At 36.4% G+C, this 13,186-nt stretch overlaps 1 protein-coding gene across 3 annotated transcripts in view; it reads right to left on the bottom strand.

Annotated features, from left to right (window-relative positions):
- DCAF1 (DDB1 and CUL4 associated factor 1) overlaps positions 1–13,186 on the bottom strand; it is a 67,934-nt gene that overhangs the window by 49,176 nt on the left and 5,572 nt on the right. For all 3 annotated transcript variants that reach the window (XR_012499994.1, XM_074344791.1, XM_010969110.3), the window contains 3 exons: positions 9,540–9,657; positions 4,438–4,514; positions 2,220–2,293 (listed from right to left, as the gene is read on the bottom strand). Coding sequence is in view for 2 of the 3 variants with exons in the window: in XM_074344791.1 (XP_074200892.1) it covers positions 2,220–2,293; positions 4,438–4,514; positions 9,540–9,649 (261 nt within the window). In the remaining variant the exon portion in view is untranslated. The remainder of the gene's footprint in view (positions 1–2,219; positions 2,294–4,437; positions 4,515–9,539; positions 9,658–13,186) is intronic.

Below are 13,186 nucleotides of genomic sequence, written 5' to 3'. Positions count from 1 at the left end.
AAATTCAATCCAATCAACTTAATGAAGTCTAATAAATCCTTAATACAGTTCCATTGCTTGCCTAAAGTGTACTGAAGAACACTATACCTATCATTACCAATTAAACCTTTAATTAGATAAACAAGTTCATACTGTTTAGCACAGGGAACTATATCTAATATCTTGTAGTAACTTATGGTGACAAAGAATATGAAAATGAATATATGTATGTTCATGTATGACTGACACATTGCAAATTGACTATACTTCAATAAAAAATATATACAGAAAAAAACTTTAATTATTATAGTTATGATCCTGCTGAGCCATAATATCATATATAATTTCTTCTTCAGCTTTAAAGCCAAACCTCCCCCTAAAACAGTAACTCAGCAATCACAGAAATGAAAGATCAAAGGGTATCACAAAGAAATCACCCCCCATCCTCACGTACACTTTTTCAGATGGATAAAGCAGGGCAAGATAAGCCTCCCTTAACTACCCACATTTTTAACAATGGTTAATGAAAAACTTGATTTTTATATTTATAAATAAATGTATTAATAAAACTTTCCTTTTGGCAGTCATCATATATTTACTAAATCCCTACTACTAAGTGGCATTGTGTTCTGTTGCTGGGTATACAATTCACTGTTGAGTGAATAAGACACAGTCCTACCATCAAAGGATTCATAATCCAACACAGGTGACAGCTGGAAAAACAAGTATCTACCATAAATTTGGGATGCTACAGAAGCCTATGAGAGGCCGTACAAAGGCAAAGATCTCAGAGAAGGCTTTAGAGAGGAAAGGATTCTAAGCAAGAACATAAAGGACAAGCAGGGGTAGCTAAGGAGGAGTTGGAAGGAGAGGAGGGCCAAAGGGCAAGAACTGAAAATTGAGAGAACAAAGGCCAGAGACAGACTGGGTTTATAAACCAAAATAAGAAACTTAAATTTTATCTTGAGGGCAATGAGAAACCACTAATGGATTTTAAGCAAGAGAGTACCATGATCACTTTTTGCATTTCATAAAGATATCTGGGCTACAAAGAATGGGTTGGAGGAAGACAAGAAGAGAAACCAACTAAGAGGCTATTGCACTAATCAAGAGATAGTGGTGGCTAAACTAAGGTCTGGCAACAAGGGCAGAAAGAAGTGGAGGGATTTGTGAAGGTTAGGGGAAAGGAACAATAAGACCTATAAGTTCACTGAATAAGAAAGCTTACAGGAATAAACGATAACTTCTAGCTGGTTGAAACACCATTACTGAGCTAGAGAACAAGAGAAACAGACTGTGGGGCAAACAATTAGACATGCAGAATTCAAGGTGCCTGTGGGAAATAACCACGTGGGAATGTCTAGGAGGCAACTGGAAGTGATATGAAGCTGAGAAAAGACACCAGCAATAAAGAAATATAATTAGGTATTAATATGATACAAATAATACTAACAGCTAATAATTACTGAGCCCTCATGTGCCAGGTTCTGAGCTACGCACTTTTCATGCTTAATTTCATTCAAAGATTACAAAAACATTTTAAGGTAAGAACGATCATCCTTATTTTATAGATCAGGGAAATAAAGCTTGGGGAAAATAAAGCTTGAAGAGGCTTAAGTTGCCTAAAGATCAAAATGTCAATGAACAATGGAGCTGCACTTCAAGCCAAAACATGGACCCCAAAGCCCATGCTCTCAAGCATTATGCTATTCCACATCCAAAAACAAACCTAACAGCCACAATGTACTGAACAATTACTATGTTCAGGAACTATAAGTAATACATGTATATTTTCCCCCCTCATTTACTCCTCAACAGACTTAAGTAAGGCACCTTTCTCTCCCTCCACATACCCAATGCACACACCGATACTGTCAGTGCAGAATCATGCTGCACACAACACTCATTTTTCTATTCAGGAACCCAAGAGGACTCCTATATCTCCAAACTCAAAATCATCTTGCCCCAGAATGAGCACAGACGCCGTGGGAACCCTCGCCAATATTCAACTGAACAAACTACACACCAAAGAGAAAACACCCTGGCCACAACCAGGACTTTGGTAATAAAGAAGTCCATGATTACTCTTATTTAATTGAACCAATACCAAATGTAAAAATCTACCCAGTCTATTCCCAACTTTGGAAAGGGTTCAGGAGAAAGCAAACTATTTACAAAAAAAACAATAAAGGTATAGCATCTGGTGATGATCTCTGGAGAAAAGTAAGAAGCAAACCTACTGCATTCATGAAATCATCATTCTTGAAGAGTATTCTCAGCAAGTGGCCCAGCATACACTCTGGATCAGCTCGACCTACCAAAAGAAGAGGGGAGGAACAAACAAAGGAATGAGTAAGTCATCCCACTCAAGCAATTTAGACCTCTGGAAAGGCACCTGGGTTGTTCAAGTGTTTTTAAAAGGTCAGCAAAAATAAACAGAAACAAAAGATTCTTTTGATGAATTAGATTTCATAAGAAACATTTTTTAAAATTAAAAGTGACAATAAAAAATTTGAGATGCTGCTCTCTAACCTTCCCATTATCCAGCATTTGCCTACACATCAATGACAAATCAAATAAATGAGCACTAGACCCAGACCAGCATCACTAAGAGTATACAAAGTCTACAAAAGAATCATATGGGGGCCTAAGAGTCAGAAAAACCCCAATTTCCCAGCCAGAGAAAGGAAGGAAGCACAGCTTCTTTTTGATGGGTGGCCTGGAGAAGACAGGCTCCAAGCCCAATCTCTCTTTCAACTATAATGCCAACAGCAGCAGAGATGTGTCCTCAAACCTGTAATGACACCCCAGGTTTGGGGGAGGAGGGGAATCCCACCAAGAAATCACCAATTCTAAAGATAAAGTAACATTGGCCATTTTAACTTCTGAGCTCCTGAGGATAGAGAAGGCCAGGAACCCAGGATCTACTCAACACATAGCCTAAAAGTAAAAGAATTAGTTAATGGTCAGGAAAATTCTTGGTTTGTTTTTTAAACAGATACCATACATTTCATTTAATTTTCATTTCAGAGTGACAAATTTAGTCAAAGGATACAATTTAGGATGAAGAAAAAATGTAAACTGCTGATAAAGTTTTTACCAAGCTGTAATGAATATCCCAAATTCACAAAAACAGAAGTTAGAGAACGATATTATAAAAACAAATGAGGATATCAGATTACCTAACTTTCTCTGTTTATAAATAATAAAACTGAGACCTTCATTTTTATTAACAGAAATTATGCCTAATGACAGATATTGCTTAACGTAAGAAGTAGGGAGGAAAAAAACTGTCTTTAAATTTCTACTGAAAAAAGGAGTATCATTCTGACTTTCCTTTCTTACTTGTTACTATTTCATCCTTTCCAAGGCAATGCACTAAGCGTAATTATCTTTTAATTCTTTTCATAACCCCGTGAATTAACTTCATTTCTTATTTCATATTCACTTTCATATTTCTTCATGCTATGATTGCCTTACTGACGATGTGACTTAAACAGGTAAATAGTTCTCAAAATCACAAGTAGGGATGTCTAGGACAAGAGCAACAGGTAATGTCACATAAACAAAGAACACTCAGTCTGAAATGCATAGCTTATTCAGATTTGAGAATAAAAGTCCAAGAAATAGAAATAAACTCTGGAATATTCAGGTAAATGCTTTTATTTTTATAGGTCCCACTCTTTCTATTTCTCCACATACAAAATTTCAGACTCTTGACTCATAAAGAACTGCTCTGGCTTTATAAAGAGAAAGTTTATATGCAGTGTGGGCCCATTCCACTTAAGCTTTGTCCCCTTATAATCTACCTTAGAGAAAACATAAAATGGCAGTCTCAAGTCACATACAGTTCTATATTATAGCAAATTCCATGCCGAAGCAGGCTCGGTTGTCATGGCTCTAATTAAATTAGCCCAAAATAAAACCACATTAATATGAGATGGCATATATTAGCTACTGAGACACTAAAATAGTCATCAAGAAGTCTGTTTATTATTCAAGATTCCAAGTATCAATTTCATAACTAAACGCAAGGCACTGAATGCATTCTCAACCACATTTCCCCATTAGTAAAAGGATAATTACCATTGTTAGAAAGGCAAAGGCACAGAGGATAACATTTTTTGGTTTAAAAGTCAAAGAGGGAAGATATTTTTCTCTTTTTAAATCTTTGTAATCCTATCAACCGAATTAATAAGGTATACTTAATATAATTTAGTTTCTTTAAGTTATAACTAACTTTTTAGTAACTCCTTTTTGATACATAAATATTTAAAATACTTCAGTTTTTCCAGGAATTTATTTTTCCTCACTGCCCCTACCTTGAGCAATATTTTAACAAGTAAAAGGTCTTAAAACTTAGCATGAAAGATGTTATTTCAATTGAAAAATAGTCCCTATATTAAGCAATTTTTTGTATGAAAATTAGAGCCAGGTTTAAGAGAACACAGGTCTCACCAGGATGTCGATCATCAAATGGGTCTGGATCCCCCTTACGATATTCTTCAGTCTCTTTTTCAATTAATTCAGACATCCTAGCACAAAGGGAAGACAGGATCAATTCTAGACAAGCATACAGAAAAAAATGTACCACCATCTGCAGTAATCAATTCAACAGTCAAGATACAAAATAAAAGCAAAAAGTCACAAAAAGGGCATTCTCCTGACAAACATAAAGATCTATACATTATCTTGTAAAACAATTTCCACTCCCAAATTCATCCTTCTCTCCAACTCTCCTGTCTCAAAAAAAAAAAAAAAAACTACCACCCCCTCAGAAGCCAAAAACCTAGGAGTTATCATTAAAGCCTTCCTTTTCTCATCCCCCACAACAGAAATTCCTATTAGCTCTACCTACAAAATATCTCCTGACTTCAATCATTTCTTTAAATCTTGACCATTCCTACCTTTGTCCAGACCAACTTTATCAATTTCCTGGACTATGTGCAATAGACTTTTCCCTGGTCTCCTTGTTTCTTGCTTCTATGCTTAACCTGACACAATTCATCTCCAACCTCCAATGACTTACTACAACAACTTGAATTAAACCCAAGCACTGCCATGGTTTACACTGGCTTTTGTCTGCATCTCTGACCATTCTACTCCTGCACTCTTCCTTTATTAAGCTGCAGCCACATGGCCTTCCCTACTCTTCAGAGTCCAAATTCATAACTACTTCAGGGCTTTTCTAGGTTACCTCAGCCTATAATATTTTTCCACCCACTCAAGCTCCCATCTCCGCCCCAAGCAACCACTCATCTGCCTTTTCTCACTAAAGATCATTTTTCCTGTTTTAGAATTTCATATAAATGAAATCATATATACTCTTTTTATGTCTGACCTTTTTTTTATCCATTTTATTTTTTTCATGTTATTTGGGGGGGGTAATTAGGTTTATTTATTTATTTTAATGGAGGTACTGGGGATTGAACCCAGGACCCCATTCATGCTAAGCCCAAACTCTACCACTAAGCTATACCCTCTCCCTTACGTCTGGTTTCTTTCACTCAGCACACTGAGTCATCCATGTTGCTGCATGTATCAATTGTTCTTTTATATTCACACATTCTTTGGAAATAAGAAAAATCACTTATTGAGTACCCTAAGCAAGACTGACATTTTAACCTATTACAATGACAATCAAATACAAGGCTATCATGCTCTCCAGTATCCAGCATGCTCTGTCCCAACTCAAACTCTCCTATATGCTTTATTTCCATAAAATCATACTTCCTAGTCTTAAGGATAAAGCTACCTACAAATTCTTGCCCACTTTGGTATATTTTTCTCCATCAATCTTCAACAGTATTTCTACCTTTCCCCCTAAACCTGAAAATTCTCTTTGCCACAAAGGGTGACCACACAAAATATACTTTAAATTACATATTATAAGATCTACTAGTATCTCAGCAGAAACTAGACAATATAGCACAGCAGAAGTTAAAAACATGGATTCTGGAGTCAGATAGCCAAAGTTCAAGCCATACCTCTTCCACTGTTTGTGACTTTGGTCAAGTTACCTAACCTCTCTGTGCCTAATCTGTAAAATGAGGGTAACAGTCCCTATCTTATAGTTCCCCTGAGGTTTAAGTTAATATATGTACTTTGCTTAGAACAGAGCTTGATATGTCAGAACTATTTAGGTACTGTTCCTATGAAAACTGGAAATCAAAAACAAATAGAAAACCAATTAATTAAAGGTAGATATTGACTGGGATAGGGCAGGAAGGAGACATCTGGAGGTGGTACTCATGTTTTGTAACTTGATTTGGGTGATGATTTCACAAGTAAAGAATCCATCAGGCAGAGCACTATATAGTATATACAGTCACTCCTCAGTATCTGCAGGAAATTGGTTCCAGGACCCTCCCAGGGATACCAAAATCCTTGGATACTCAAGTCCCTTATATACAATGTCACAGTACCACACTGGCCCTCCACATCCACAGATTCAAGCAACCATGGATCGACTATAAGTTGTATCTCAATAATATAAAAAAAAACCCACAGAACCCAGGTTAAGCTCATATAGCTTGGCCCAATGCCAGTCGCTTTTCACAGAATCAAGTCAAAATACTTGATTATAATAAAACAACATAAAGAATAAAAAGTCAATTAAAGTTATAAACAGTTGTGTATTTTTCTTAGGAAAATGGCCAAAAAGATAATTAAAAACAGTAGTCAATAAAAGAGTAGGTAGGCCTGAAATTCATTTGCTTTCATGGAATACAGCAAACACCCAAATCCACAGCCAGCTGGGGAAGGGGGGGTAAGGGGTGACAGATGTGAATGTACTTTAGGAAATATCCAGTGAACAGACCCACAATTTGGAGGATGGTAGCAGCTGCCCCTCTCTAAAACAAACTATACTCTTCTCATCCTACTGTCTCTTAAAGTCTCCATCTAACCTTGAAGATCTTTTTAAGAGCTTGTTCCATACAACGTTATCTTCCATTCCTACTTTATATTAACCCTCCACTCTGGTGAGGCCCATTTCTTCACTGCCACAAAAACATGTCCCAGTTCATTCTCCCCTGGATGCCTTTTTCAGTCACATTTTCACTTTTCCTAGAAAACTCTGTCTCTGCATATCATCAAGCTATATTCTACCAACTTTCAAGTCCTTGTTCCAAGGAATCTTTACCACATCCTGTAACTGGAAAGCCCACCAGAATTGGAGTTAAAACCCAGTATCCTAACTTTAGCTTTCCATCGCCCGACTATGTAGTCTTTTGCAAGTAGCTCTGAGGATGCCTACCTTTTAACAATGTAGCTCTCAGTGATATTTTTAGTGACAAATGAGGAAGCCAGGGTTCAGAGAAGTGTCTCCTACAGTTCTGACACACAAAACGTCCTCAAACATTTGTTGAGTAAATAAAAAAACTGACTCATTCAAATCTTTCCATTCTCTTAGCCCCTACAATATTTACAAACCACACTGCCCAATCTAGCACTTCATTATATACTACTTGTACAACTATGCATTGTTTTGTATCCATTAGTTGCCTCCCATACAGTTATCTCCTTGAAGACAAAGCCCCTCTATTTTAGGCTTTGCACTGCTGAATACCATAGCATAATTACAAAGTTCAGGGTCGAATATGATAATGAACATGAAATAATTCTGAAAATAAAATTGACTATTTTTAGGGTGCATGCTCAATATTTTTTGAGCAATTAAATGAATTACCACTAACATCATCATCCCCATTTATGACTCTCTCCTCCTTTCAGTTACATCAATCAATAATCCACATGTTAACTGCACAATACTTAAGATTCTTTAATTCACTGTGGTTGCATTTCAAGTAGCTTGTGATTAGTAGTTCTTAATCTCCAATGCCTCTATAAACGATAATCCACTTTTCACCAGTCAGCAATAATTCTTTTCCTAAAAAAAAAAAACTGTAACTTCACATGTTCCCCATGTATCAAGAGCAGTTATGAACAAAGCATTTATCCCTATTTAAATGTTTATAAGATCAGAGTTCTCTTTATCCCTAACAAATAGATCACTGCATAAACAAAAAGGTTTTTTCTCCACTGCTATGATATCAAAGATTAGATGTTAAAGTTCCCCTCCAGTGACCTCCTGCTTAGAAAAACCATGAGCATCCCTACCTAGCCTTTATTTTTCACTGTCTCTCCTTCTTAACACATTCATTCGATACAATTATGTCACACACAGCTTATTATGTACCAGGCGTTGGGCAAGTCATTGTCTGAGAAGACACCAATAAAAAGGAGTAGTACCTGCCTTCAAAAAGCTTACAATTTAATGAGGAGACACATGTAAAAAGATAATTATAGTACAATGTGGTAATTAAAATGGGAGGGATTATAATATTTATATTCAAATGACAGGAGTAATTTAAAGAAAAAAACGCGGAAGAGGTGGGTGAAGGGAGGGCCCAAACCCAGCAGGGACATTAAAATCAGAAAAGGTTTTACAGACATGATTTTCTTTTCCCCCTGCCATCCCTTTTACCCACTGGAACCATAAGTTTGTTCTCTATGTCTGTGAGACAGACATGATTTTTTAACTGCTTTCTGAAAGGACTAGAGCTTGCCAGGCAGATGTACCAAGAAAAGGCATTTCAGGCCAAAGAAACAACAAATGTAAAGGCACATAGATGCTGGAAAACACGGTACTATTCCTTACTGAAGGAGAACAACACTATGAAGCAGGAAAAGGAAGTTAAGGCCAAATCACAAATGGCATCATAGGCCACTCTGAAAAATTTACATTTCATTCTGTAGGAAAAGGGAGCCAGAGAAGAATAACGAGCAGAGGTATGACTATCAGATTTGTGTATGAGAAAGAGGAATCTTTCAGCAAAGGAGATGATGTATTAGAAGCGGTAAATTGGAGACAGAGGGAAAATGCACACTGCCTAATGGGCCAGTCAAGACATGATCAATACCTAATGAAGGAAGTAGTAATGAGAATGAGGAAGAAGAGCACGTAGAAATCCACAAGGCTTAGAGACTAAGTTGTGCTAGTAGAGGAATACACTGGGGAGAATGGTTTTCAGTTTTTAGTTTAAAACCATTTACATCAAGCAGGGGGTACAAAAGCACAAGCGGTGAATGACGAGGGAGGTAGGATAAAGATGATAAGCTCTATTTTCGACAAGGTATGTTTCAGGTGTCTATAGAATAATCAAGTAAAGATATATACACCAAGCAGCTGAGAAATGGGTCTGAAATTTTTAAAAAGAGAGGTCTGAAGTAGAAATAGAGATTTGAAAGTTAACATGAGAATAATTTTTTAAATCATGGACAGAGAGAAAACTATCTAGGTAGAATATTTAGGATGAAGAGAAAAGAGAATCACAAACAACACCTTGGGGCTAAAACACTGGCAGAAGAACCTGGAAAGGAGAATGATGACAAAGGGAGTGAGAGGAAGGTAAGAAATTTTAAAAGCTTCAAGAAGTAGAGTAAGAAAGACTAGCTCTGACAGGGAGAAAATGGATTTAGAATTCACAAAGTGAAAATATTCTATACTATTCTCCAATTTCTTCTTTAAAAAAAAAAAAAACCTTAATTGTTCATACCTGGTAAGGATAGGTACCATGTCCTGCCCACTGCCATGTTCCTTTTCCCACTGCTCCAGCAGGGTAGTGAGCTCAGCTTTCGAGTCCACATGTACCGCTACTGTAGTCATGGCTTGGCCTAAGGAAGCAGAAAAAAAAAAAAAGAGAGAGAGAGAGAGAGAAACAAATGAACACAGGCAAATAAACCTGACACACTTCCTACAAAAGGAAAAGTGAGGAGGGAGAAAAAAAGGGATGAGCAAGTAAGGGAAAGAATTTAAAGCAAGAGAAACTTAACCCTTGGACCCTGTAGATAATTTTATTCATTGTACAGTAGAAAAGCAGGGATTGGGAGCCCGGATACTTATTAAGTCATGATGGACAAGTCTTTTTACCTCTCTCAACTTCAGTTTGCTCACTGTCAAATGACAGGGAACTGGATCATAATCATGATTCTTAACCTTTCTAGATAAGGAATCCCTCTGAGAAGTGGGCAAAACCTATGGTCCCTTTCTCCCCTCAAAAATGCACATACAGGTACCCCCACATTTCAAAAGTTCACTTTATGCCCACTTTGCTTTTATGAAAGATCTACATTAGTATATGTTTTTGCTAAACCAAAGGAATCTGAAGAGGATTTTTGCTTTTATGAAAAAAAGCAAAAAGCAAAAACAGCATTCAGCATGTTTTGCAGCAAACCATTATAAAGGCAGTGTGCACCCCAAGCACTGAGAGTGGCACCTCCAAGCTCCTTCCACAGGAACTACACTCAGCATCAAGCTACCATAGCTTCGAACCGCTGTGAGCATCTGTGCTTTATCTCAATTTATTTTGTGTATCTGTTAGCAAGATATGTCCTAGGGTAACTGCTTCTTCACTTTACGTCATTTCACCTGAGGAAAAGTTTCACAGGAACACTCTAAACCTGCACCTTCATACCAAACAAACAATAATCCCACGTCTAGATCTTGAGGTCCAAATCTTTGAGGCCACAATTTTTTTTTAAAATACAGAATGCAGCAAAAAACTACTCCCAGAAATATTTTGTTCTTATAAGTCTTTAGGGGGAAAGTTCTATGAAAGATAAAAAACACAACTCTGTTAATTAACAAAAGATCAAGTACTGAAGTAGATATCATTACCAGCATGAAAGTTGGGAAGGAATATTATAAACCCATTTGTCTTCAAAATTCCTAACCTGTCTCACAACTGACCTCCTGGAAGAAAGATAAGAGGCCAGAGAAAGGCAGAAAAAGTGCTGGGTTGAGTGATCAGCCCGGGATATAGAAGGACAAGGAGCTGAGACAGGCTTTAAAGGAGCCGTGTAAGACATCCACACGGGGAAGAGAGGTTTATAAGGGACTCCAAGCGGGATAAATGAGACCTGAATGTTTAGATGGTTCAAAGATCAACTTTGCCAAAGTAGTCTTCAGATCAAAATGTCAGATCCTGTAATGCAAAGTATGTATTTCCACAGAAATAGCAACCATTCCACAAAAAGTTTCACACCAGAAAGGGATTACTAGCTGACCTAGGATTATTGGTCATTCTTCTAAAGATATCTACCATAAGACCAAATAAATAAAAGATGATACTACCAACTCTCTAAATTTTAAATACTTATGTTTTATACAGTTGAGACAATTTTAATGGTAGATAGTGATTCATGTCACCTGGGCTACCCCTAACTCCAAAGGAGAAAAAATATTTCCAAAACAAAAAAATTAAAAGGCTTCTTTTCTGCAAAGAATTCACATTTTCAGTCTTTCTAAACAAAGTCATAAAAAAGAAATACTACAGATGTGACAAATTAATATGGACTTCTGACCTTACCTTGAGAAAACCCAGGCTGTAATTTTGACTGCAATCAATTTTGACTAATCTACATTTTAAAAAATTTATTTGGAATAAAACTTAAAAACTTATTTGGAATAATTATAGATTTACTAAAAAGTTGCAAGAATAGTTAAGAGAATTCCCATATACCCCTCACCTACTTCAGGTTCCTCTAATGTTATCATCTCATTTTATAGTGGTATGGTGTCAAAATAAAGAAAACTTGGTTCGTTATCATTAACTACACTCCAGACTTGATTCATATTTCACCAGTTTCTCCATTCATGTCCTTTTCCCGTTCCAAGATCTCATCCAGGATACATCACATTTAGTTGTCATGTCTCCCTAGTGTCCTCTGGTCTATGACCGTTTTTGAGTCTTCTCTTTTTCTTTATGACCTTGACAATCTTGAGAAGAGTGGGGCAATAATTTAATCAATTTTTTTTGACAGTAAAATTTTATGCAGAAGTAAAAGATCTAGAGAGTGGGCGAAGTAGTAACATAAGGTAACAGCAAAATTTATCTCCTAAAACACATCCTAAAAGTGCGAGAGAGAGAGAGACAGAGAGAGACGGCTTTACTGGTGAATTCCATCAAATATTTAAAGAATTAACATCAATCCTGGGGACTAGGCATAGCTCAATGGTAGAGTCCATGTTTAGCATGCACCAGGTCCTGGGTTCAATCCCCAGTACCTCCATTAAAAAAAAAAAATCCTCAGATTCTTCCAAAAAAATGAAGACAGACACTTCCTAACTTTTTGCATGAGGCCAGCAGTACCCTGATACCAAAGATAGACATCACAAGAAAACTATAAATCAATATGCTTTATGAAAATAGATGCAAAAATCAACAAAATACCAGGAAGATGAATACAGTAGTATATTAAGAGGATTATATACCACGACCAAGAGGGATTTACCCCAGGAATTTACCCCAGGGTGGTGCAACTTATGAAAATCAACTAATGTAATACAATTACATTAATTGAATAAAGGGGGAAAATGATCATCTGACTGATAAGAAAAACCATCTGACAAAATTCAACATCCTTTCAACATTAGGTAAACTGGGAACAGAGGAGAACTTCCTCAATATGATAAAGGGCATTAAAAAAAAAAAACACAGCCAACATTATACTGAATGGTGGAAGACTGAAAGCTTTCCCCTTAAAATCAGAAACAAGACAAGGATGTCTGCTTTTACCACTTAAACACTGTACTGAGTTCCAGTCAGAGCATTTGGACAAGAAAAAGAAAAGGCATCCAAGGTGGAAAGGAAAAAATAAAATTATCTTTATTCACAGATGACATGACCCTATATATAATAAATCCTAACAAATCTACAAAAAGACTATTGGAATTAATAAACAAATTAGCAAGTTACATGGTACAAGATTAACATACAAAAATTAGTTATATTGCTATACACTAGCAATAAACAATCCAAATATGAAATCAAGAAAACAATTTCACTTAAAATAGCACTAAAAAGAATAAAATATTAAGGAATAAATTTAACCCAAAAAGGCACCAGACTTCCATACTGAAAACTGCAGAACACTGCTGTAGAAGACCTAAATAAATGGAAAGACATCTTATGTTCATGGATTAGAAGACTTAATATTGTTAAGATGGCAATACCCTCCAAAGCAGTTAACCATCAATACAATCCCTACCAAAAACCTAATGATTTTTTCTGAATTAATGAAAACATCAATCCTCAAATTTATATGTAATTGCAAGGGACCCTGAATAGCCAGAACAATCTTAAAAAAGAAGAAAGTTGGAGAATTCACACTTCTGATTTCAAAACTACAAAGTACAGCAATC

Source organism: Camelus bactrianus, chromosome 17 (assembly GCF_048773025.1).
Source record: "Camelus bactrianus isolate YW-2024 breed Bactrian camel chromosome 17, ASM4877302v1, whole genome shotgun sequence".
Classification (NCBI taxonomy): domain Eukaryota; kingdom Metazoa; phylum Chordata; class Mammalia; order Artiodactyla; family Camelidae; genus Camelus; species Camelus bactrianus.
Note: the sequence above shows the minus strand (reverse complement) of the source record. Positions and strands in the feature narration are given on the sequence as shown.